Source organism: Alligator sinensis, unplaced genomic scaffold (genome assembly GCF_000455745.1).
Source record: "Alligator sinensis unplaced genomic scaffold, ASM45574v1 scaffold628_2, whole genome shotgun sequence".
In the NCBI taxonomy this organism is placed as follows: Eukaryota; Metazoa; Chordata; order Crocodylia; family Alligatoridae; genus Alligator; species Alligator sinensis.
The window spans coordinates 3,800,555-3,826,519 of NW_005841833.1; the positions used below are offsets into that span (position 1 = coordinate 3,800,555).

The 25,965-nt window shown below is 41.1% G+C and overlaps 1 protein-coding gene across 4 annotated transcripts; it reads right to left on the minus strand.

Moving 5' to 3' along the window:
* Window positions 1-5,451: 5,451 nt before the first annotated feature.
* MAPKAPK5 (mitogen-activated protein kinase-activated protein kinase 5) lies at window positions 5,452-25,959 on the minus strand. Of its 4 annotated transcripts, none has more exons than XM_006015170.3 (14): window positions 25,885-25,959; window positions 22,562-22,635; window positions 21,149-21,224; window positions 19,734-19,831; window positions 18,483-18,591; window positions 15,601-15,690; window positions 14,905-15,000; window positions 14,094-14,174; window positions 12,270-12,457; window positions 9,985-10,105; window positions 9,179-9,309; window positions 7,436-7,557; window positions 6,345-6,449; window positions 5,452-5,880 (listed from the first exon to the last, which is right to left on the minus strand). In XM_006015170.3, exons 1-14 carry the CDS (start codon window positions 25,918-25,920, stop codon window positions 5,786-5,788), a joined length of 1,422 nt encoding a protein of 473 aa, XP_006015232.1. In that variant the 5' UTR covers window positions 25,921-25,959; the 3' UTR covers window positions 5,452-5,785. The 4 variants fall into 4 exon arrangements, with proteins under 4 accessions (XP_006015232.1, XP_025054574.1, XP_025054569.1 ...); XM_006015171.3 differs by having other exon boundaries at window positions 5,453-5,880; window positions 7,442-7,557; XM_025198789.1 differs by lacking the exons at window positions 19,734-19,831; window positions 25,885-25,959 and having other exon boundaries at window positions 22,562-22,627.
* Between the last annotated feature and the right edge of the window lie 6 nt (window positions 25,960-25,965).

Below are 25,965 nucleotides of genomic sequence, written 5' to 3' on the forward strand. Positions count from 1 at the left end.
TCCTCCTCCTTGCTGCTCTTTTGTGATCTAGGGCTAGGAGTTTGCTTTTAATGTCACTGTGCTTCACTTCCCCATTTATAAAATGGGCATAATACTTGCCTAGAGTCTCACAAGTACAGCTCTACTATTCATAAGTGCCTGCCTGTAAAATACTTGGAGAGTTCAGGTGGGAGGTGTGATGGCAGGAAGCTAGTCTTTCAAATATTAAGACATTGAGCAGGACCAGTTAACACCGTCAGCATAGGCTCCTCTGAGCAACTATCGTCAGGACCCTTTAAAGATGCTGCTCCAGATCCAGCGTAATCCTTAGGAATGAAGGAATACAAAGACATATTATTCAGACGTGTGTCAAGTACAGGCTCAACAAATACTTCACGTGCCCTATGACCAAAATCTCTCTCTCCTCACAGCTGTTTTATTCTTCGGACCCAGCTAAACCTTGAGCAGCTGATCTCTCTGGGGCGAGGACTCTTCCTGACGTGTTACTGCCTGGCAAGAGCTCTTTATCCAGCACTTGCCAGTCAGTTGAATTTCTTTATGCATCCTTCTTTGTTCCCAGTGAGAAATCCCTTTGCCAAATATCCCATGCTTCAGCACTTCCCCGCACAGACTGTCACTCCTCAAATTGCCCTGTTCTACGTATCCGTTGACAGATCAAAACGTAGTTGAGACTTGCCCAGGTGTTGGACCAGCTCACAGAGGCATGTCTCCCTCTCCACTACTTCTTACTCCGAAGTACCATCTTGCAAACCCCCCCCACTTTTAACCAAAAGGCCAGCCTGAGCTTCTGCACTTCAAATTCAGCTCTGAGTACTGTAAATTGAGACCACCTTCACTTCTCTGGGCCTACTGGTTTAACTTCTCTGTTTCAGACCAAGGCCGGAACAATTTGGGCTTCTGTGGTCTCACTAATAATACTCGGTCTTAATTTTAGGGCTACTTTTGCCCAGACTGTAGGAGTTCTGTTTCATCTGTGCCTTGCTATGGAGGTATAAAGACTAGGAAAGGCAGGATGCCGGTTGAATTCTCAACACGTGTTTCTGTGCATCCAACGTGTGCTCCAGTTTTCCTTTCTGTCCCAGATTTGTTTCCGTCAGGGACCCCTTCCTACCCATCACATACCATGGCACTAAGTCCCCTCTCACCGAGTCTGCACCCTCCCAGACAAGGCTCTGGCTCCTGCACCCCGACACTGCTCCCCTTGCCTGTAGCCTCCCACCCCTCAGATGCCTGCCAGCCCCCCCCCCCTTCTGTAGCCGAAGGCTGCCTGCGGCTTCCACTTCGCTGCCAGGAGGCAGCCGTTTTGAAAGGGGCATTTTTGTGAAGAAAAATGGCAAAATCAGAGCCTTCAGCTTAAAGCATTTACTTTTGAAATCCCCCACTTGGGCCTTACCACCCATTTTACCAGCAACTGCATCAGTTACTGCAGTGTTATTAAAAAAAATGTAAAAAGGTCCACATTAGCAATGAATCAGGCAGCACCGCTCTTGGGGTTTCGGTCGGACACCGCTCTCACACCCTCACCAAGAGGAGTAGCGGTACAGTAGGGCTGCTCAGGTCGGTTGAGGACCAGGGGAAGTTTAAATCATTTCAGTCTTCCCCGTATTATTATCCCAGGACAGCATCACTATCATCACACACCAGCCAAACCAGAATTTCTTTTTTAAAGGAGAATAAAATGCCAAAGCAGATATTAAGAAGTTATATATATGTGCGATGGTATGCACTTAAAACAGGGCTATAATATTGGCAGGGTAGTTAGAGAATGGCGATTGTCTCTCTGGCTGATGGGACAGGATGAACGTGGTCGCAGACTGCCGTAAGGGACATTTGGGAGTGGGGGTGTGCACACGTGCACATGGAATTATAATGTACATTTATCATTATAATATATATTTTTATCATTTAAATTATAAATGTCCAGTGGTGGCGGCAACACCAGCAGCAGCAGCAGGAAGGAGCTACCACCAAAGGGAAGCTTGAGTTTGGCCACTGTACCAGGGCGGCAGGACCAGGTGCATGCGCCACAGCCCAAGTTGCACCCCCGTGCCTAGGCCAGGTGGGGCAGAGACCCGGCACAGGCCAGATAAAATCCCCTCGTGGGCCAGATCTGGCCCTTGGGCTTCAGGTCTCAAGACTACCTCTTCCTTCTTTCTGTTCTGTGGAGATTTACATTCCCTTGTTCATCTGAACAAAAGAAGCCAGAAGCCTTTTAAGTTTAGTAAAATCATTTATGTACACTGATGCAGAATATTTACAATATAATACTGATCCAAAATAAAAACTAACGTGTGACAGATAACACTGAAAGAGAAATCAAAATGTTTTTAGTACACAAGTTAAACATGGCCAATGAAGGTCTCCAAGAGGGATTTCAAAAGAGAAAAAATAACCAAAACCCACATGATGTAATGATATCGAAGCTCTGACATGTTGCTATTACCAACCAAAAACATCTTTTCTAATCAAGTTCCTTTAATCTCTTCTTTTTAAATAGCCAAAAACAGTCAAATTACAGGATAAGCTAATATAAAAGACAATATGTAAAGGTCAAATGATTTCAGCCAAATATTTAAAAAAAATAAATAATAATAATAATAATAATAATAGCCATGGCAATTTTCTGGTATCCTTTTAGTGTTTTTACAAAGAATTATTCTTCTATGGGTACCATTCTGAAGACCTTTCCATTTCTAGATATCATATATACAATACTCACAGTCAGCTTTGAAAGATCCATGGGATTTATTTCCAAATTGAATTTTACATAATCAAGAAAAATACCTTGTAGTTCCAGTTCCTGAAAAAACTTAAAGAAAGGTGGAAAGACGAAAATATAACTTTTAAATATTTACATAGGAACCAGTAAAGTATATTTAATTCTGAATTCTAAAATTTAGCCTAAATTTTTAAAAAACAAAACTAATTAAAGTTTTTATAACCAGACATATAAAACCATTTGACCTTTAGGTTTAGCTAGTGTCATCTTAATCTTCTTTTCCTTATACACGTATCAGATCAGCCCAGGTTCATCAGCTGATGAACAATATGATCAAGAGCAAACCCCTATACAAGTACTTTCTCACCAAAAACAGATGTCAAAATGCATTTGATTTCTCCCTTCCAAACCTGCACTGTTCAAATATCAAATTGGTTTAGTCAATTGTGAATGAACCCACCTTGCAATTACCAATGGCCCAGAGTAATTCTGTTGTTTAAATAAATTAAAGAGATTCAATGGAGAACAGACACCTGATCACAACGATCAGCAATGAATTAGGCAGTTCTAGGTCTTCCTAACCCATTTGCTATTTCTGTTTCAAGTCTATCTAAAAGCAGTTGCTATGACAGTCTGAGGCTTTCTGCTCCTGATATAACACCTACTTTGTATTGTGGAAACAGCTTGAAACTATTTCTAAAAGGATCATTACAAAAACAGCAGCAGAGGAAGTCTTGTTGGAATCTCATATTAGTTTGAATCCCAAAGCAAAGGCAGATTAAGACACCAGGTCACCAGTTAAGGCAGAAGTAGCCAAAGGTGACCGATGATGGAGCTCTACAGGCAAGCCTTGCCAGAATCCCCTTTCATACTGGGGGCAGCCCGTGTCAGAAAGCTGGTCTCAGTGCATTTATACAGCATCTTGCTCACCAACCAGAAGTTTGGCTCACGATAGTGGGTAGCATGGCAATAGTGCATGTGCAACACCGCTCCTTTTTAACCATGAGAGTAGTCACCATCTGATCCCATTTCATACAAGCTAAATCTGGCCTCAGGCTCCTGGGAACTTGCTAGTGGCTTGTATGGTAAAGCTTCAAAGTGGTCTGCGGGGAATTAAGCATGTGATTCCTACTAAAAAGACAGTGCTATCTCTCTGTTTTATTCTCTACATCCCATGCCTAAAAATTTGCAACTAAAGACAAGATATATAGTGACAGTTTGTTTTTTTAATTAAAAAAAATCTGAACTCTTTAAAGATTTGATGAAGGCTGACATGAAGAAATACAAAAAGTGTGATTCCTTTCCTACTAGGTCACTACCTCTCTCGTTAGTATGCATCAGTGCACAGGTATTCTATGTAGTGTTTTAAAGGCTGCAAGTCTGTCATTCTTGTGCAAGGAGAAATCTCCCACTGCAGTCAGGAAAAGAGTTGGCTGAGTAAGGACTGTCCGAAATTTGCAATAAATCAAGAAGTTTAAAGCTCTGCAATATGGAGGACTGCTGAAACAGGTTGGAAGAAAGCTAATGAGGTTAATGTACACACTGGAAAAAACTGCAACGTGACATCTCATTTTCGTAAGAAAAACTAAGACATTGTTTACAAAATCCTGTAGAAAGAATCAGACACAAGTTGACCATCCAAAGCTACGAGTCTTGAGGAAATCGGATTTAGAGAGGGGAAAAAACCCAACACAAAATGAACAAGGCCTGACTGCCATAGTGGGTACACTGGGAGATCCATGGCTCAGGTTTTTAAGGTTAAGAATAAAGGTTAAGAGTAATTACTCCTAATTGCCCTGAATTGGCACTTCAGTCAGCAGACCAAACTTTCTCAATGTCTGCACAGGTATGGTACCAAAATATCTCTATAAAAAGCCTTCAACCAGTCTCAAAAGAAAGAAAAGTGTCAGAAGATAGAAAACTAGAAATATGTACAGTTTTGTTTTTTGTAAATTAAAATTAAAAAAGCAGCTTTTTGAACCATTTCAGAGTAGTGTAGGAATTTGCCCTTGGTGGCCTCAGTACTGGCAGCACAGGGACCTCAAGTTAGGGAGCAGTCCTGGTGAATCACTCTGCCGGCAGAAGGGACTCCAGTACAGCAATGCAATGATGGGCTTAGACTCCAGAGGGGCTGCAACCGAGTGACCAGCAGCAAACTCACCGCAGCATCGTGTTCATACAAGGGAGAAACCAGGAGTTGTCATCTGTTGCAGAGTCAGATATTCCAGCAAAGTGGAGGGAACTCAGGCTCAACTTTTTTTGTCTGGGGCAAAAGCAAACAAATCCCATATAGTGTTGTCTGAGGGAGGAACCACCATTCAAATAAAAATAAGTAAATCAGAGTTGCTAAAGTTCTCCCCCATTTAAAAAATAACATGAAATAAAATCATGCGACAGTTCCACTGAACTGTCACTCAGTCTTGGAGAAGCCAGGATGAAGAGGCAGGGCTGAAGGAGAAAGGACGAGAGTTATCACTCAGAACTGAAAAGCATATGGGTTTGGATGCACAGCTTCCTGACAAGTGCTAAAAGAGTGGCCCTCAGGTCACTGCCAGGGCAAATTATTCCGCTGCCACTACCAAAAAAATAAAATCATAATTTAGGTACAAAGGGTAGCTATGAAGTTTATGTTCCACAGCACTCGCTTCAAGTATTCATTGAGCAGAACGCTAAGAAATTGTAGTTGCCTCATTCATTATATATATATATATATATATATTCGTTGCAGCTGGCTGGCTGTATGTATAGCAGATGGAAGGCAGTTTCTGCATCTGGTTATTAAGAAAACAAATGGTTTTTAAAACAATAATTTGCCCCACGTAAGGGACTCATGAGTTAACAGTACATAAGTGATCATATATACCTTGAGGAACTGAGTTTTAAAAAAATATTACAGTACCAATGATTTTTATATCTACAACTATACAGCATCTTCAAGCAGTATGGAAATTTAATGAAATAATTATGATTTATTAATTTACATAAAAATACTTTTTACAGTTAAAGAATAACTCTTAAATGGTAAAAAAAAAAAAAAAAAAAAAAAATAAGATTAAGAAGCTTCAGCTATTGTGAATCATGAGAATTTGTCTGTTCTTCAATAACTTGTTTTACTATTTCTGCCAGTTTTAGCCGATCCACCTTATCTGTGAATCCTCTACCTGGAATTAAAGAAAGAGTTGGTCAGTTTTAGGGGTGGCACAAAGAGGAAAGCAGTCCCAAGTGGGACCACATCCTGGCTGAATAGAAAGGGATGTGCAAGAACGGGACACGGGATAGTGTTCAAAACCACCAAAACTTGTAAGGAGCCCAAGTTCCATTTTCAAAAGTGATTTGGGCACTTAGAAGCCTCACATTAAAAACCACCAAGACCACATAGGCTCCTAAGTCACTTAGATTCTTTCTGAAAGCTTTACCTTAAACTTCCTACGCAAATTAAAAGCAGGTTTAAAAAAAAAAAAAAATTGTGCTCTGTGCTGGCAAGATGGACAGTGTTGGAGCCTGTAAATTTGAATCTATTTTGAATAGTTTCAGGGGCATGGCTCAATGTGAATCCTCACCAGCCCACCTGTGGTAACCCTGCCTGCAGTAGCAGTCCCCATGCGAGGGGGAAGGTGCCTCTTACCATTCCAGCTGAAGCTTTGAAGAGTGTCTCGTAATAACTTGCATTCCCTATTATATTTCCAAGCTTCCTGCATCACTTCATTCAGTTTCTCATCTTCATTCTCTCCTGTTCAAAAGAATTAAAAGATAAGAGTTATACAGTACAAGTGATCCAAAAATATTAATACCTCAAGTAATAGATGCATACAGTTCTTACTGTAGGTTGTTATAAACATACACAAAGTTAATATAATAAAAATGATTTTTGGAGGGGACACTGTTTTGAAAGCCACTTTAAAAGCATGCTGTTGGTACAGTGATTTGATGACAATATTACATAGCTATCCTAAATTACAATCCAGTTAGTTAGAATAAAGTGCTCCAATCTTTTACATAGAAATTCTGCAGCCCTATCGCCTTTGTCTCAAGTCCCTCTGTGCTGCACCAAGAATCTACTAACTGCCCCAAAACAGCAACACATTAGGTCTGAAAACATATGAAAAATGCCAGTTACAATGAAGGACCCCAGGTATTGTAAATCTGCATTTATATTCTCTTGCCACTAAGCCAATGGAGACATTTCCTTCAAAAGACTGTACATACAACTACACAAACACCTCTCTTTTCAATATGAATTCCAGATCCAGGACCTCTTCTAACTAAATGTCATGCTTAAGTTGACAGAGTCACAACAGTTATGTGTACAGGTCAGCCTAGTGCAATGCAGTTTTCTCTATGACAGAATAGGAGAGGAGGCAGGGGACACAGGACAGAAAGCAGAGCAGGAGATCAGTCCGCGAGCACAGAACAGAGAACAGAAAGCAGAGAAGCAGCCTGGGCAGAGGAAGAGATTTGGGTGAGAGACTATAATTTGTAGTATCCCTACCAAAAACATTTAGCTCCCACTGTCCTACAGAGATATTAAAAAACACAAATGCCTTTCAAGATACCACGTTCTAGTCAATGAGCTCCCCACCTCCTCCCAGAGACTGACTAAAGTAATAGGAATGATATCCATGCTCCTTCAGTGTTGACACAGGATCCCATCTCGTAGCACAAACACAACCCTCTCCTTTGCACATTTATGAACATAGATGTCTTAAAAGCAGCAACCTTTACCAGCCTGTGGTAGAATACACTGTGCAATCACATCTCGGAGTTTCTCCAGAGCCACGTTGGAATCATCACTTCCATTCTCGGGGTCATGAATATAGACACCATCCTTTGGTTTAGTGCTGCAAAAGAATGTTATGAAAGGAAAAACTATTACTATCTGAGCACAACTTGGGCGTGTAAATAAGTTGGCACTAAGGTTTATCAGTTAGTAGCAGATGATTCAGACAGAAATCTCATCGCATCCAGTTCTCAGTGAATTCTTCTCCCATTGCATCTCGAAAGCTGCAAATGGGAGTAGGAGATATATCAGGTCTTCTGATATACACCACTCTGAATTACAACAGCGCTTCAGAAGAATCTAACTTGGTGCTCACAAAATCAAGTGCCGTGTCCACCACTCCTTCAAAGCGGAGAAGCAGCATCCACGTTTTCGGATGCAGAAAGTCAGGAAGAAGAAACAAGCCGTGTGAATTTGTCCATTGAATCAGTAGCAGATAAGAACCAGCCTTGGAGTCCTGAGTCCCTTCTGTTCTGCTCTAAACACTAATGCATGCCTTCCCATTCAAAATTACAAATTATATATTGAAATCCTTATTTAATACATATTTTACAACTACTTTTCAAAATACAATGTCACAAAATACAATGAAATAAAACAGTCCAACTAGTTACATATTTTTTCAAATGTTTATATTAATCTATTTAGCTTCTAACCACAGGAGACCAAAAAAAAAAAAAAATATATATATATATAGTCCAGCCCAGTATATTTTAATTTATAAGAAACTGATTCTATATATATGACAACAGATTTCAGTATACACTATCTGCTTATTACTCAAGTGGAAAATTATTCTAGCAAAAATGCCAGTATGAGTTATATTTAAAGTTTGCTGCTTCCAACCTTTGCTCTGAAGTCCCAACACCTTCTGGATATTAAAATCAAGGGCAACAACCACTTTAAAAGCCACATCAGAGGTGCTCTAAAGAATATTTTTTCTTATTATTAAGCTTAAGCTTAGGTTTCTGGTAAATGTTGTAGCTCTTAAGCCTTGTCTGTATATTCCTTATATTGGATACTGTACTTCACATTAGCTAACTGTAGCATCTTAACAGGAATTGTCAAGACCTTTAAAAAAAAAAAAAGAGACTCAAAGAAGGTTTCTTTTCCAAACAGACTTCAAAGTCTTCCTTCTCCTTGCAATGCTGGCACACATATGACTACACCCTTCCTTGCTCTAGGTCAAGGAAAAGGTTTTCATCCTTTTGCTTTTCTGCTTCAAAGAAATGACTATGATGTGACTAAGGACAGAGCAGCGCTGAAGACAAAGGGAAAGAAATGGTTACAGGTTAACGGGGATAGTGTAACCATACTGGTACACGCTGGGTGACAACTTGGAAAATGAGGGAATTCAAAGCCAGGCTCTGCCTCTGATTTGCCAAGTGGCACTTCACATCTACTTGCCTCAGCTTCCTTACAAAAAAAGATGAGGATAAGAACATTTTCCTACATGACAGATATTTGGAAGGGGGGGGCTGTGAAGTTATAGCGATACAGGTTATCTTCACTACATTTTATCCCAGGAAACAGGAACAAGACAGCCAACCGGAAGTCTTAGGAGGGAGCTTCCCATAAACAAGCCCAAAGAAGCAGCTTGTGTTAAGCATCACCAAGGCATTAGGGCTGTTAACGTTTAGAAAAGATGCTAGATTTAAGGAGACAAACATTTGGAAAGTTACCCCAGCAATTTCCTTTTGCGTAGGATTGGGTTGTTAACAGAGTTGAGGGGTTTGAGGCTGACTTTGAGGTCTTGGATCCTCATGTTAGCAAGCTGTTCTGCATGAGCCTGTTGTATCCCAGCAACCATTGCCTGGAATGGAAAAAGTTACACTTAATGTTTTAATTAGTTCCTTTGAGCATAAAAGGCCCATATAAGCCAGCACAAAAATAACCACATAAAAAAAAATGGTGCATATTTCAAGGATGCACAATAAAATTAAGCTTGTGCTACATCAAATCCATTCGGCACTATTAGCAGAAAACAGCCTCGCCTTAGAGGGGTATGAACATAATACACGTATAAAAGGCTTCGACTTTTCCAAATTCCCTGGTCTTGCAGACCTGAGTTTGAAACCACTTTTGTGAAAATGAGTTTTCTACTTAGAGGGGAATAAAAACTGCACACATCATTCGTTGTGACCTAACAGAGCAGTAATTGCAGCTCAGTGATAAAAAGTAAAGAAAGGATACAGCTCAGAAGTGAGCAAAAACAGACAGAAGAACCCCAAAAAGCGACACCTGCTGTTACACTTCATCTCCTGGCTAGTGTAGGATTCCTCTTTGCAGCTTATCTTCAGGCATTTTCCCAGCCTAATTTTAAACCTACTAAAATGTTGCTTTTCCCTTCTCATAATCACCAATATCCTGCTATGAAAGAGCATAAACTCTTAATCTTGCAGCAAACAATTTAAGGCAAAATGCAGAGAGACCATCAGGTTTACCTAACTGTGAAATGCAACTTTAAAAAAAATAATATCATTTAAACCTTGTCCATCATCAATTGGGCAGAAGGCAAAATGTTATCAAGAGCCTCGGTGGAGTTTAGCCAGGGATGATCCAGCACTCCTTCTATCGTCAGCCGTTCCTCAGGCTTCACCTTCAGCAGCCTGAGAGAGAAAAACAGATCAGTCCTTCACAGCACATTGCTCTTTTCAGATACTAATGTGCTCTTCTGCCTGGAGCCAGAGCATTTTGCACCCAAACTTCAGAGTTGTTGAAGAAAGCTCACCATCTCCTTAAACTAAAATGCAAAAAGTTCATTCCCAATAAGTTATTTTATTTCATTCTGAAATATGTTAGCACTGAGTAATTCCAGTTCAGCTAGGGTATCTTCAGCAACACGGCGAGAAGAAAGATACTTGAATCCCATTTCAGTAATGGAGTTAATTCAGCTAATTTATATGTTCAAATCCCCCCCAAATAGAAAGTTCTTCCCGGCAAAATATCCAAAGCAAAACTGGATCAGTGTGTTAGAGATTTGCCAGGTGGCAGTACTTACTTAATCAAGAATTTTCTGCATGGTAGACTAAAAGAGAATTTCAAAGCTGGATATATGTTTATTGAACAGACTCTGCTGCTATAATGCAACTTCTGAACACGGTTTCCTCAGCAGCATGATAGACTAGTGGACACCTCTGGGGCAGTACTCAATATAAAAGAAATCTCCAATGGGCTATTAATTTAGGCAACCATTTAATGGCTGCGCTTGCAACAGATGGACAGCCTGCTTTCCCTTCTGTCCCTGGCATTGAACATACAGTCTCCAGAATAGGTTGTTAACAAGAGAAAGCTGCTACATTAGTTATTTTCACCCAAGTCCCAGTGTTAGCAACACTGCCAGACATCGGTTTATTCTTTGCTTTTTTCTTGTACAAACATTCAGAGCACGTGTGGAGTCTCACATAGGGCTTTTTTTAAACATATGAGAAAGCAGTTATATAGGGAAACCTTATGAATTCTGATGGATAGAAGTTTTCTATTTGTGATACTAGGAAGATAAATCATGAGACACACCAAAAACAGCAGCCTGGAAAGAAAGATTCTTTGGGTAAATTATTAAGCACGACTGTTCAATAAAAAAGATAACGTTTCATTATTTTGGTTGAAATGTTATAGGAATTGCTAAAAGACAAACCTAATAAAAGCATAGGTGGAACCAGATAAACCCAGAAGGACAAATTAAGTCATAGTAAGTGTACAGAGCTGGACTGCAAACAAGCAGCCTGACTATATGACAGAGCTATTTCACGTACAAAGAGAAAGCTTTTATCCAAGTGTCAGAAGTGCCTCAGGCTAGTTCAGAGTTCACTGGCACACAGGCCTCTATTTCACCTTTTATCAAAGATTTCCCACACATGCCTTTTTCTTTTTAGACTTACAAGTCAAAATTTACACAAGTTAGTCTTTAATGAGTAATCCAATTAGTAAAGATCAAGGACAAAAATCAAGGCAACATGACCAAGGCAGGCAGCCACGTGAGGCCAGAATGTGACCTGCAGAACCACGAGCTCACATGAATAAAGTTAGTGATGATAGGTTTATGACTGCAACTGTGAAAATACAACTAGCTTCACTTAAACTACATAAATAATTAAATAAATAGTGTCAGATTCTAATTAACTTTATTTTCTCATGTTCATGTATTAGCAAGCGCACTACTGTAGTGTTTGGGCTACAAACGTTTCAGGGTATATTAATGGGGGCAGGAATCCCTGGGGTTTAAAAATGAATGGAAGCACTTTAGAGCCTTATGCTTTGTAACAGATTTTAATATCCAAATGTGAGAACAAATTTGATCTGGCAACATCATGTTCATAAGAAAATCAACAGAAATAAGCGTGTGCACTCTATCCAGATGCAGGTTTCTGTTCAGCTGCTCCTTTTAGGTTGCATACGTGTTGATTTAGCCCTAAATGCTCACTCTGTTTTGTTTTATTTTTTAAAGAATCATGCATGAGACTCTAATGCTATCAGTCCTGCTGAAGGCTAAATATGCATATAACTAAATGTTTTGGAGATAGGATGTATCAAAGCTGGAGGACAGTAGGTCAGAGAGGAAGTAGGGGAGAACAGGGGGAAAAGAGGAATATTTACCAACACTGAGGTCACGCTGAATACGAAATACAATTTTTCAACTTAATGTACTGCAAACAGTTATTCTCATTTGAAAATAGAGCCTTTAGGGGAACCCTTCCCCCGCAAACAATCTTAAAGGTATTTTCCAGTTCCTTAGTATAAAGGGTAATATAAAGTTTTCCTTAGATGACTCACTTTCTCACAATGTCTTTTGCCATTTCTGAGATCTGGCTCCATTCTTCTTCTGGAAATTCAAAACTTCCCGTCATGATCTTTTTCCGCATGTCCTTTGGAATTGTCCGACTCTGATGCTTAGAGTAAAACGGAGGGTATCCGCACAGCATCACATAAATGATGACACCCAGAGACCACAAATCACAGTCCTGAAAGCAAGGAAATCATCATTTCTGGAGCAGAAGTGGCAGCATGCGCTGGTCTAGCCATATTAAAAGATCTACTTGACTTCTTATGAACACACACATGCATCTTAACCTCTCTGAAAAAACAGTCTGTCTGAATCAAATCAGAGGGGGAAAACAAACTAACAAAAAGAGTTAGAATTCCATAAGGATTAAGGTGTCAAAAGTCTTTTCCCTCCCATTAGCTGCTTAATATGTGTTAAAAAAAACATAAATATACTCTGCATTTCTGCCTGTGCAGAGTATGTCTACACTGCTGACTGCAGAGTCATGCAGCAGAGACAGCACAGCTGTGCAGAGACAGAGCTGCTGAAAGGTGTAAGGATGAGTGCCTTGAGTTGCTAAGTTGTATAAGGGTGGATTCACAACAGGAACCCACAACATGATGCTTTTACAAAATGTTAGTTTTAATTATTAAAAAGCCCTAAAGCCTATGTAATTATATAAAATACCCTTCACATGCAAGTTTTCCACCAGGCAGAGATCTGACATTTCAAGAGCAAATTCTGTGCGTCACCCCCCGCATATACACACACACACACACACACACATATGATCCAGTACACACAAGGCATAACGTGGCAGGAAAGAGAGAGAACCAACATTCATTGCTTGGTACTCCTTAAGGATTTATAATCAGAACAGCCCCGAATTCCTATGGAACGGCAGTGCACCTGAGTTTAAACACAGGTATTTCAGAGACCAAGGCATGTCCAGGTGGTTCTTTGCAATAAGCCATATTTGGCAAGATGTAGGCTGCAATATTCTGTACAGCATTCCTAATTAATGAAACCACAACTGAAAGCAACTTGAGAACGAGCTGGAACAGTCCTTTAAGTGATCTGCCTCATGCAAAAAGTAGTTTGTCATATCACCATAAAATCTGATAGGAGATGGAGAGGTCTTAATATGTGGGGAGGGAAAATGGTCAACCTTATCAATACAAGGACAAACGGAGTTGATTTCAGTCCTGTTTGCAAGGCTCTGTCATTTCTCCCTTTACCGTATCCTCATCCTGAGAAAGTCTAACTCACACCAATCACTTTAAGATCCCATTACAAAACAAAATTCAAAACCAGGAACATAAATCATGCTGTGTGTCAACAGACCCAAGATAGCTATTTGGGCACAGTTAGCAAGCAGAGGCCTCTGAATTACTAGGTAACTGCATTCTAAATAGTACCCCTGAATGAGTAAGTTAGCTCTAAAAACCCCTCAAAAAACAAAACAAAATACAAACTTCAGCAACTGAACAACGGGGAAATCTGTATGTTAAGCTAAGCTGCACTCAGTTGTATTTTTGAAGCAATGTCTGGCCTTTCTCCATGCCATAATACTCAAATAGCGCTTGGCAAATGGTCTTTCCATAAGGTTTGTTACAGTTCTGGCTTTTACATGAGGAACTTCAATGTGAAATATTCATGTACCATAAAGTTCAGAACATTTACTGCCCCTCATCCCAAATGCTCCAATGGCATGGCAATACAGTTCTTAACATGCGATGATCCGGCATTACAGCCCACAGTTGCACACACATGCAGAGAGAAAATACATTGTCCTTAAAAGGTTGTGAACAGCTGAACTATGTGAAAAAAATTACCTTGTTATAAGTGTAGGGTGTAGGTGAGGTAGGGATAATACCAGATTTTTCTTTTTGATGTCGTCTTTGTGCCTCTAAAACCTATTGCAGCATGAAGAAAACGAGAAAAAAATATTACAAAAGCTACGGTAGAAGACTTAATTGCTGACAGTACCTGTAGCAATGCCTATGTTCAAAGCTACCTGACACTTTCCACTAGACGGTCCTGTTGTCCGCTTGTTATATTCAGGCGCATTAATACAACCAGAGCTCTTTGCAAGTCTAAAAAGTTTCAATCATGGGTATTAGCCCACCTTTCACAGGGGGATCATTCTCTCTAAGGTGCTAATTCACAATTTAACGTCTCATTTATTTTCAGAAAACTCTTTATAACACTGGTACTAAACCCCAAGTGCTGAGACAGTACCATAACCATTTTGCCTTCAGAGCAATGGGAAGATTTAAGCAGTTAAACTGAACAAATCCCTTAAATTATGGGTAATTACTATAATTTCCATTTTATTAATACATGCTAATACCATACTATCCTGTAGAAAGATGAATAGATTTAACCAAGACTGTGCAACAAGATAGTGTGCAGGCTAGAAACACAACCTAGGAACACCATCTCACAGAGACGGAGCAGTCTTGGAAATCAACTGGCACATGGTCCTGAAAGAAGGCTATCCACATGGCTTATACAGGACTTTCAACTCCTTAATAGCACAGAAAGAGACATTTAGCGCTGTAGTATAAACTGATGGTTTAGATTGCAAGGTGTATGAAGGTGCAGCCATATTATTCCCTTGACAACAGTGAGTTCATTCGTTACCTGAGGTGCTACATAATATGGAGTGAACTGGGGTGTCATCAAGTCACCTTGGTCTACCTTGGCAAATCCAAAGTCACACAATTTAACAGGAGCATCCTGAAACAAGCAGGAAAGATTCTGTTATGGAAGCGGGCTCTCTTTAAAGCACGAATCTTTCCCTTTCATGTCAACTCGTCTTACCTTGGCTGTTGTTTGCTCCTCTTTTGTGACTATTCCCTTACCACTGCCACAAGTCAGAAACTGGCTCGCTTCAGCAACAAGAGCCCAAGGCATACCTCAAGCCCAGGCATGGGAGGCTCTAAATGGCAATTCCATTGCACATGCAAGGTAGGAAGGGACAAGACAGGTCATGAGCTACACAGATGCAATAAGCAGAACATCTGTATTAGATGCATGCGTGGGGGGGTGTGGCCTGGAGGCATGCGGGATCTCTGCAATATAATAAGCAGAACAGGAAGGGTCCAAACCCATGTAAGGTCTTTCACACAAGGTCCTTTAGCAGGACTTCTTGCCTAGGTGCAGGATTTGACCTTCACGACAGGTCCCAATGGAATAAGCAGCCCGCTCCAAGCAGATCAGGGGCACTAGTACAGGAACAGGGGGATCTTCCTAAAGAAGAGCTGGAAGCTAGGAGTGCCGTTTGAGCCACACGACAGAATTCAGCGATAAACAAAAAAGACCAAGTGTCCATCTTACCAAAGAGTTATCCTTGAAGAGGAGATTTTCAGGCTTGAGGTCTCTATGTGCAATATTTAGTGAGTGGCAATGCTGCAAAGCCAAAGCTATCTGAAAAAGGGCACAATAAATCAACTACAATTTTAGAACTCCCTTTGCCTTGACAATAACTTTTGCTTTAAAGGGACACTGTCCATGCCGGCTACGCTTCAAACGTTTTCGCCTAGAGATTCATTTTAAATGCAGACATTCCTGTATGCTGCTGGAAACCTGAACAGGGCAGTACTGGATTACTGCATAAAAACCAGGAATAAAATTACCAGAAGTGCTGACCTTTCACTATGTTTTTCAAGCTAACAGCATAAGTTTTAATAATTTTTTTTTCAACCAAGATTAATTTTTAAGAGCCAGGGCATTCTTACTAATGCAAGCAGGAAATGTCTTCTCTATAATGGGGTTTTGTCATGACAGTGTCCCTTTATATGCAGTACCCCATCAACAGGGTCACTAACATGCTCAAGTGATTACATTCGACTTAACCTTCAACAGTGACGTTCTTATTTCAGGACTTCAGCTATGAGGATTGATTTTTACCAACACTTTCTTGCTTTTGTTACTTGTTTGAGAGCCAACATTCAGGCAGCTTTTCCCTTCAGCCCTTGAAGGGACTGCCGGTGCGTACATGTTACCCAATTTGTGCAACATGAAACACTCAGTTCTTCTAAGGAAGAATAAAACAGGTTCTTATACCTGAGCAATAGTTTAGAAATTTGAAACAAAAAATCTACAGATGTGAAGGTCTAATTCGTTCAAAAAGAAAAACAAAGAAAATATCTAAAGAGCATCACTGATGCTAAACACACCCCAGGCCTAACCATGCAGTCCTTATTTGGAAGGACTCCTACTGATTTCAGCAGAATCCCACTAATAAGAGAGCTGAGCATTAGGAAAAAATGCATATATTATTTTAACAAGAATTTTTCAAGGTTAACTTAACACACAAGCATATGCAAAAGTGTAAATATGCACCCTCAAGTAAGACAAGATAGTTTTACATCAAGGGTTTAATATTTACTGGGAGCAGGGGGTTAAAAATCCAATTGCAGGCATTAATCAGGAAAAAAGAGACACAAGAATAAGATTTTAAAGTAGTTTCTAAAGTCCCTGCTTTGCAAGCATTAACACAAATATGTCACTTTACGCGTTTTTGTAGGCTTGAAGTCTAAGCGAGCTGAATTCAACCCAGGTGATTACTTAACTCCAAAACTTGTTTTAAAAAAGAACTTTGAACAAGGTTTTCCTGGAGACTTATGTTTAAGGAGTGCTCAGTTTTACAAAAAAAAGACAACTTTGCAAAGGTCTTAAAAGGCAAACTGGAAAGAACAATCCCAGACTTCCTATCTAATCTCTATACAGGTTCATAGCAAAGAATGAGAGGAACAGAATGAAGTCATGAAACTGCACGGTTTTAACATTTCTTTACCAACAATTCACAAAACACAAAGTACGTTGTGGAAAACTAGAGCTGGGAAGAATTGGGTCCCTCCCCTCCCACCCAACCCTCCCTGCCCCCAGAAACCCAGTGCAGCGTCCCTAAAACAACCACACACAGAAGTCAGGATATTAATAACTGATCATTATCAATACCATAAAAAGCCAAATACACTTTCTGGTAAACCGTGAAAAACATTTTATTTAGAAACAATTATGTTCATACCACATTATCTGGTTTTCTCCCCTTTAATTTATGCACAAGGGTCATTTGCATAGGACCGGGATATTTGTTGCTCAAAATGTTCACTTAAGCTTGTGTATTAAAGGCCCAGGTAGAGCTCACACTTCAGCTACTTGGGATGTTACCATGACGAGGGATAGGGACAACATCCCTTGGATCGGCATGTCATTTGGCACATAGAGGGGCTTAAGCACTTTCACAAGACCCTCCCTTCCTGCGATTCGTGTCCAAGGTCTTTCCACGCGGATAGTTCTCTGGAAAGGCTCTTATCTCCTTCCTTAAATCTGGGCTTTTTGGTGGGTCTCTAGACTTGGTCGACAGTGTAGGAGGGAGAAGGAGCAACTAAGGAATGATGCAATAAGCGGTCCTTTGGCCCATCCTATCGAGCCCTCTCCTCTACTTTTGCCCACACCCCATCCTTCTCATCAGAGGTAAGCTATAAGAGCAGATGCCATGCTGAGCAACAAAGAACCTGATGGATGCAAAAGTCCTTAGTAATACAAGCCAGAGAGGTGAGTAAGATACCATGGCAAGGAGTATGCTATAACTGCCTAGAGATAAAATGAGAGGAATGAAAGGAACCGCAGAAGATGTGGACTATACACCAGGACACGTCTCCAGAAACTCAACTGGGTTTGAAGTCTTCCATGACATGTTAGCAGCGCCTTAACTCTTTGAGCTTCCAGAAAGAACGAATGCATAGGACATGTATACATTATACAGCATGTCTGCCATCTCCCAAGGCTCGAGAGAAGCAGCATTCATTAGGCGTTATGCAGAGCAGTGGCTCCCGAACTGTAGTCCCTGAAACCATCCACCGTCCACAGAGACCCTCTTCCTGATGGTCTGCTGAACACAGTTCAAGAACCTTAGTGAAGGGGACACAGCAGGGAGATTCAAGTCTCTGTCCGGTGAAGTGCTCCAGAGAGCAAAGAAGTTGGAGAACCACCAGTAAGGACTTTGGAGGTACAAAACCTAGTAAAACTAGCCCAGAACTTATGGCTATCACAACTCTGATATTGTCAGATTATAACAAAGCAGGCAATGATCATCGGATCAGAACTGAGGGTTATTTTAACTTACTTTTTTCCCTCCCCCCTCCCAGGAAATTGTAAGTACTTTAACCATTATTGCTCATGGCTTGGCTTATACATGGGAATTAACTTGCCTGCTTTGTTACTTGGCTTGCTTGCTTCTCAGTAAAGTGCCGGTGCTGGCTGATTCTGTGAAATAGCTCTCCCCCTTCCATCATCTCCATTACAATTAGGAGCCGAGCCCTGTTTAAAAGCATTTCATTTCATTACATTAAAAAAAAAAAGTCAAAATACAACAAAATTGCTAGTCTAAGAAAGCACATTTCACATCTGTTGATGCAGGGCAAAAAAAAAAAAAAAAAAGGAGACAGTGTAATTGTTCTTTCTTGTTGTTCCTTCTGCTTTGGTTTAATGATTTGGGCTTTTGGAATGTCAAGTACAGTATTTTCTGGTCTCCTGCACAATTTGACTGGCTGAATAATGTACTGTGCTATCCCATGGGAGACTACAATGCGCTCTTCACATTAGGTTCTCTCACTTCCAGCTGGAGGGAGCACACCGAGCGGTTATTTTACCAGTGATCTGTGTGCTCACGGACATTTCTGAACAGGAGGCTGACAGGCGTCCTTAAAGTTTCTCAGTCTGGATACCACATCTGGGCTCCGTTTTTTTCTTAAAATTCTTCCAGACCTAGCACCCGGTTAGGAACTAAAGATATTCAATACGTCATCCTAGCTCATCCTAACCCGGACTGCTGTGAACAATTTCGCTGCACCCTTTTTAGACAGGGCCACGTTTTGACAGCTCAAGGGGATATCTTACTGCCAAGTGCAATTTAATACTAGGATTTTGTTTTAATAAAACTGATGCTTTTAAACATTCTTCAGGCCAGCAGTAACCACCCTCTTGCAAAGGAGCCTCACTTGTGAGATTGGGTGAAATGGGAAAACGTCACTGTCAGGGAGAATAAGCAACAGCTCCCGGCCTCTTAATACCAGTTTGCAAATGGAAAGCTCCTCCAACTACAGACTGGTACTAAAGCAGGGCAGAAGCCTATTTTTACCCTCTAGGCAAAATGTGTGTGTTGCAACTGATGGTACTGTTCAAGGAGACAGGATCTAGAAGCATGCAGCTACGAAATCAAACGTCCATCAGAAACAAAACCCAGCGCATACAACGTACAAATGCTTTTCACCACACAAAAAGCCGGAGTGCTGTTATGAGAAAAATAGCTGTGGCTTACTTTGAAGAACAACATCACACCCGGGAACTCCTAATGGGGCTTTATTTCAGTTACATTATTGTTATTATAAAAAATCTCCACTATACCTTGGCCTAAACATGGAAAGCAAGCTGTGGGAATGAATCACCCTATGTAATCTTACCTTGGACTGGATTCATGAGGGAACTGCACACTGTTAGCATAAACTTCAATAATTTGAACAATATTTGTATGTGTTGCACACATCATATGCAGACGTACCTTAAAGAAAAGGTAAGAAAACGATACTGTACACAATGATATGTATCAGACAGCCCAGTTCCTCCCTCTACCCCCAAGGCTATAGGATGAAACCAAGCTATAAGCCATTGAATGTTCAGTGTAAATTACATGAGTTAAAATTATACAATCCATTCAATTCAAATTTAAAAAATATATGGAAAAGCTTTCATTTGACTAACCAAGGAGCCATTAAGTTATACTTAAAAAAAAAAAAGACAAAAAAGCAACACAATTTATTTACATGTCGCATTTTGTTACGGACCATGGCATCAACTTCAGCAGGCCTCTAGGAAAGCTCAAGCTTTAGAAATTATGTATACTTTAAAAAAGAAATGCAAACCTAGAAATAATGTTAACACAATAAGGACATGGCTTCGGCTGGCAAGTCTTGAAGTGCAAAAACTGAAAGTCTGTAAGTTATAGCCTGCCTCCTTTACAGCTAGGTGGAACGGCACTAATAATTTATCCACAAGTGTGTTGTGTTCAGACTCTCTGCAGAGCTGGAACCTGATGAATTTCAACCAGTTTTAAACCTCTTAGTTTCTGGGATCAAATCAGGCCCTTAATATCATTTTATACTGAGTTTTGGGGGCAATTTAAATTAGAATGAACTTTGAGCACAACTTTTTTGGTGGTAAAATAGCAGACAACAGCAAGTTGGCAGTTTCAGTGTGAAGGAAAAGCAAGACTACAAGAGGTATTAAAAAACATGGCATACTTTTTTATATAAAACATTCCAGAAGGGAAGAATGGCTGCTAGAAATACCACATCTCTTTTCATAGAGGAAGAGGAAACAGTTCAAAGCTGCACACACCTAACAGTCGCATCCCAGATGACTAACTCCCTGTATTTGTCAGCCACAAATTATTCTGGCGCGATCTTAAGTGACTACTTTAGTGATGCCTGAAAGCGAGATGCATGGAGGCTAAATTACCTCCGAACTGTTCCTATTACACGACGGAGAGCAGAGCATGAGAAAGGCACTGTCGGTTCATAATACACCCTTCCAAACTGCACTTGTCCAAAAATAGCAAATTATCTGTGGTGAATACAACATAGCCACACATATTCCCAGTATCCCATGCTCCACGAAATACATAGCTTAAGGGTCAAGTGTATCACAAAAAGCACACCTTCATGAATTATACCTCTGTGTATCCTGTCAATGGGTGACTTTCTGCTTTGGCTTTTACAAGTGAAACAACTTGTAAAAAGAGGACAAGACTCCATGTTTCAAGAATTATACAGTTTGTTTGGTTTTTGTTTGTTTTTTTTTAAAGAAAAAAGGACTATACCTCATTTCTAGCTTTTGGACGATCAAGAAGAATTTTCAGTGCAAATCGTTCTTGAGTAGATTTTTTCACGCAGACTCTGGTATCATACCAATAAAATTATTCAGTAAGCAGGAAGGTTAATAGGACATTTTAAGCAATTGTTTTATAATTACTATAGTCAGTTAATTGCGTGGGAACAAAAATCAACGTACACATTCTGTAACATAAAAGGGGTCTGATGTGATACCAGGCTAGACGGCCTCCGTGGGATGATGGGGTGGCACTATATTTCACAAGCACAGGACATACTTTGAAGTCACACTTTACACAAAGTTTATACTCCAACAGTGTATATGGAGCATCACGAATAAAGAGAAGGCAAGGACTGAAACTAGCAAGCTGCTCTGCAGATAAAGAAGTCTGTTATAACATACAGGTCCCTTTTAAAGGGATTTTTTTTTAAATTATCATTATTATTTAAAAAACAAGACAACAACAAAAGCATCTGGAAGGTGGAGTCCGACTTGCAGCAATAAATAAAAGGCAGCAGAATGAAGGCTTTCAATGCGACAAGGCCACAGACCATACTGCACAAATGCTCAGTTTCAATTTGCATTCAGCATCAACTCAAACTGCTCTGGAGAGAAAACCCCAGAAAAACAGAATAAGGAACAAAGGGACATTTCTAACTAGACTGGACACAGTAAGAGAGAAATGTATTGCCAGAGAACATCCTGCCTGGGCAGGGAGAGAGAGCAGGTGGCCTCCTAGGCTCTCACCCTTGCAACCTTCCAGGAATGAAATTCATTTAAGGGCACAAAAGCAAATTTCAACTCCGTAAAGGGAGGCTGTGGTGCCTTCCGGGTAGGGCCCTTTTCTTGTCGTGGTAAGTAGATCCATGGCAGTCGGGGCTGGGCCAGGGGCACTACGTGCAATGGCCTCACATGATAACCTGAAAAAGGAGCTGGTAAAAATAGCTAAAGGGCGTCTAGAGCTGAAGCCCTGACTGACGATACCATAGAAGGGAGAGGTGCCCTTTGCACTGTATTGACAGTGGTGTTAGAAGGACAAATAGACATTAGAAGAAGAATTTTCTGCCACTGCATTATCCAAACAGACCCCTGATCCTGGTCTGGCTTAGTAATGGCATGTCAGGAGATGGGGCCATGTAAAAGAAATGAGAGGGAGGAGCTTTATTTCAATTTTTCCCCCAGTAGCAGCAGTCATTCCTGTGGTATACTGGCTACACGGACAACCGAGTCAAAAAGAGAAGCTGGCACACTGACTTTTCCTATTTTTCTATTTTTCTACAAACGAGAAACTTTTCAGAGTCACAGCCTCCTACTAGCAGCACAGCTAAAATACATACTCACATCTTTGCTGCCAACAAAACAGTCTGATACTATCCAAAAACCAACAGGTGTGGTGCCTTACCTCACTGGACCGCTGATTCCAGCCCCCAGCTTCTGGGTCCAGTTAATGTTGTATTCCTCTAAAATGAAGGTTTCCTAATCAAAGAGGAAAAAATGGATTACCACATCCTGTCTGGAAAATGTGTCTCAGCAGACCTAATCTGGGAGAAACAGGAGTGCTCTGTTTCTAGATTTCCTAGGAAAACTCTACACACACAAATATTAGCTGCCTAACATATAGATAAATAATATTATATAAAAAAAGATTAGCCAGCTACCATGAAGAACACGCATAAACCACGTGAGCACCTTCATAGAGAACAGGGGTGGCAGGCGATGGAATCACTGTACTGAAAATTCAACACAGCAGGGCCCAGTGGCATAAACTAGTTTGATGTTGTCTGGCAAGGGACCAAAATCACAACAGCTCAATTCTGTTCATACAAGCATGCCATGATGGCGCCGAGATGCTGAAAATACGTTCGGCCTTATTAAAGACAGAGCCTAGATTAATACTTGTGCCCTTTGCCGTTAGAGTTAGTGATCTAAAACTCCAAGGAAAAAGAGCATAGAAGAATACAGGTGCTGTATGTTAATACAGTTCCCAAGAAAAACATCTTAAGCTGGTCCTGATCCTGAACATCTTTCCATAAGAAAGTCAATAAAAACTAAAGAAGGGGGCCAAATATTCTAATCTGTCAAGAGAAACAAGGACGCAACAGAAGTCAACGGGAGCAAACAGGAGAAGACGACTTTTAAAAGGCTGCGCAGAGACAGAAATAAACCACCTGCCAAGTGACTGTATTTAGATCTGGACTTCTAATGTGCATAGAAACAGAAAAGTGGCCAATCCCAATCTAGGCTCTGTTCTACCCATCGGTTTCCCTACCCTACAAGGTCTGAAACAACCATTTTCCAGTTATCACATTTCAACTCCGTGCACGATAAATGCATCGCTAAACGGTGGGAAGTAGCACAATTGGAGAGGTCACACCTTACACCATGAAACACACGATCTTTGTACGAGGCAGATGATAGTGTCGAGATGCATTACTGACACGCTGCAAGCTCAAATTATGTGGATTTTATTTAAATGAGACAAAAACATTTATTGCAGCTGGAGCATTAAATGTTGACAGGAAGCCCCCAGGAAAGATGTTCTTGAAGGCAGGTTTTGGAAAGGGCTAGAGCTCATACATTTGGAGTCCTTAACATTACTTTAATTAACTGATTAGAGCTCACAGCAATTCCAGCAACCTTGGAAAGACACGTTAAGGAGCAGATCAGAGTATCATAGAGTAGGGCTGGAAGGGACCTCAGGAGGTCATCCAGTCCAACACCCTTCTCAAGGCAGGATTGCCTTGGTGTATGTTTTAGTCTATACTCTGTCATTTTGCTACAGGGAGTAGAGTGTGCGACAGGTAAAAGGAAAATACAGTCTTAAAAAAGCCCTGTCTTTGGGCTGGGAACGCACCAAGAAGAAGGTATAGTGTGATGAGATCCACTGTTCCTATGCAGTCCCAACCCACAGACACTAACAGACACCAGAAACTTGAAGCTTTGTCCAAAGAACAGATAAAAACACAGAGGGTTTTTTTTGGTTTTTTGTTTTTTAACTTCAATATATATATTTTTTTCCCCACGTAAAGTGAATCCAAACTTAGGAAAACCTACTCCGAGGACTACATTTACTAAAACTCTATAAAAATAATTCATATGAACTAACAACAGTATTCAAGCAGCACGTGCATGTTGGTAGGTCGTCTGGAAAGTCATTGGCTAAGCACCTAGAACCAGGGTTGGTGAAGAGAGAAACAGTGTTTGACAGCTGGAGTGCCTTCTGCGGCCACAGAGAAAACATTCGGCCTCTTTCACATCGGTTCGGTCCAATGACTGGTTCATCCAAGTTTAAGAAACAGAGTTGAAAGAGCAGGAAAGCTTGTCCCCCGCCACCCTGCACTCTACGAATAAAAACAAGGTACGATAGGCTGAGATCTGTTACTAAAATCTTGAAGGACGTGGCCACCAGAAACAATCAGCCCAATTCACTGACTACAGATAATACTTCCTTTCGTTAATAAATCAGGCAGCTCTAAATCTAACACACTGGCTTTATTTTCCTTCTGCACCCAGCACATTTAATAGGTTTTTATTTAAGTAATAATAATTGTTCAAATGCTGCTTTTCTGCATTTGTAGTTGAATTCCAGTTTCCATAAGATCAGCTTGACAAAGCAGGAGTAAACAAAACATCACGTAACTGGCCAATAACTACTCTCCAACTATTTGGGTTGGTCTAATAAAAGATATCAGATTCACCCAAGGAACCTGGTCTAAGGACATAGGCAGACAAACACGGCTACAACCTCCACCCCTTCCTAATATACTAAAATGTAAACATTAAGGACCCCAATAAGCGTACGTTAAGCTGTTTAAACATATGTCTATTACGTCCACTTGGTTAGCAAAAAAGAAGCATTAAAACCTTGGGATAAAGGTTCCATTTATTTGCAGAAATCAGCATCTGAAAGAGAGTCTGACTAGCGCAGGTGGAAGAAAAACTGAAAAGTACAAACGCGAGCAAAACTAACGAGAGATTTAAATCAAGGCTTCCTCTTTCCCGATTTAAGTCAATCCCTTGTAAATTCAGGTAGCAAAGGCTGGAACAAAGTAACTCGGACTAAAAGTGCTGCAAGGCACAGACCTCGTGACGCGACTGGGAGGACAAGTCACGCTGAAGGGCGTGCACGTGCTTTATCCAAAGCGATGCAGTTTCCTCTTGAAAGTGTTTTACCGCTACGACTGGAGGGATTTTATATTTCCTCACCGTCTTAAAAATCAGCCCGAGCGTTCGTTCGTAGTCGCGTCATTGTGAGGCGAGGGATCCTCCTCCACCAGACCCGTGCGAGTGGTATATTTTTCTGTTCACCTTGCAGCCCAAGGCAACAGCGAGTCCGATTTTGTGGGGCTCCATCGCGTTACACCGCGTTTCTGCCCACCCTCTCTTCCCCTCAGCCACAATTGCGTCGCGGTCAGACCGAAGACACGCAACACAACGGCGCAGACCTCTTTTCCCCGCGCACAGACTCGTTCCCGCGAGGACGGGCCCAGGCGTCGGGAAACGTGTCAACTTCTGCTACGGTCGGGGCGGACCCGATCTTGCCAGGTCCCAGCCAGCCCCCATGTCTACAAAAACCAGATGCAATCCAGCCCCCATGCCTACAAACCCAGGTCCCGGCCAGCCCCAATGCCCATGAAGCCAGGCCGCGTCCAGCCGCGGGGCCCACACAACCAGGTCCCGTCCCTCCCTAGGGCGCGAGTCCATGAGGGCGCCGCTGCCGCCTACCTTGATCGTCCGCTCCATGTTGCGCTCGTCCGACATGGCCCCGCGAGCCCGGGCCGCGCTAGGCGACGGGCAGCCCCGGCG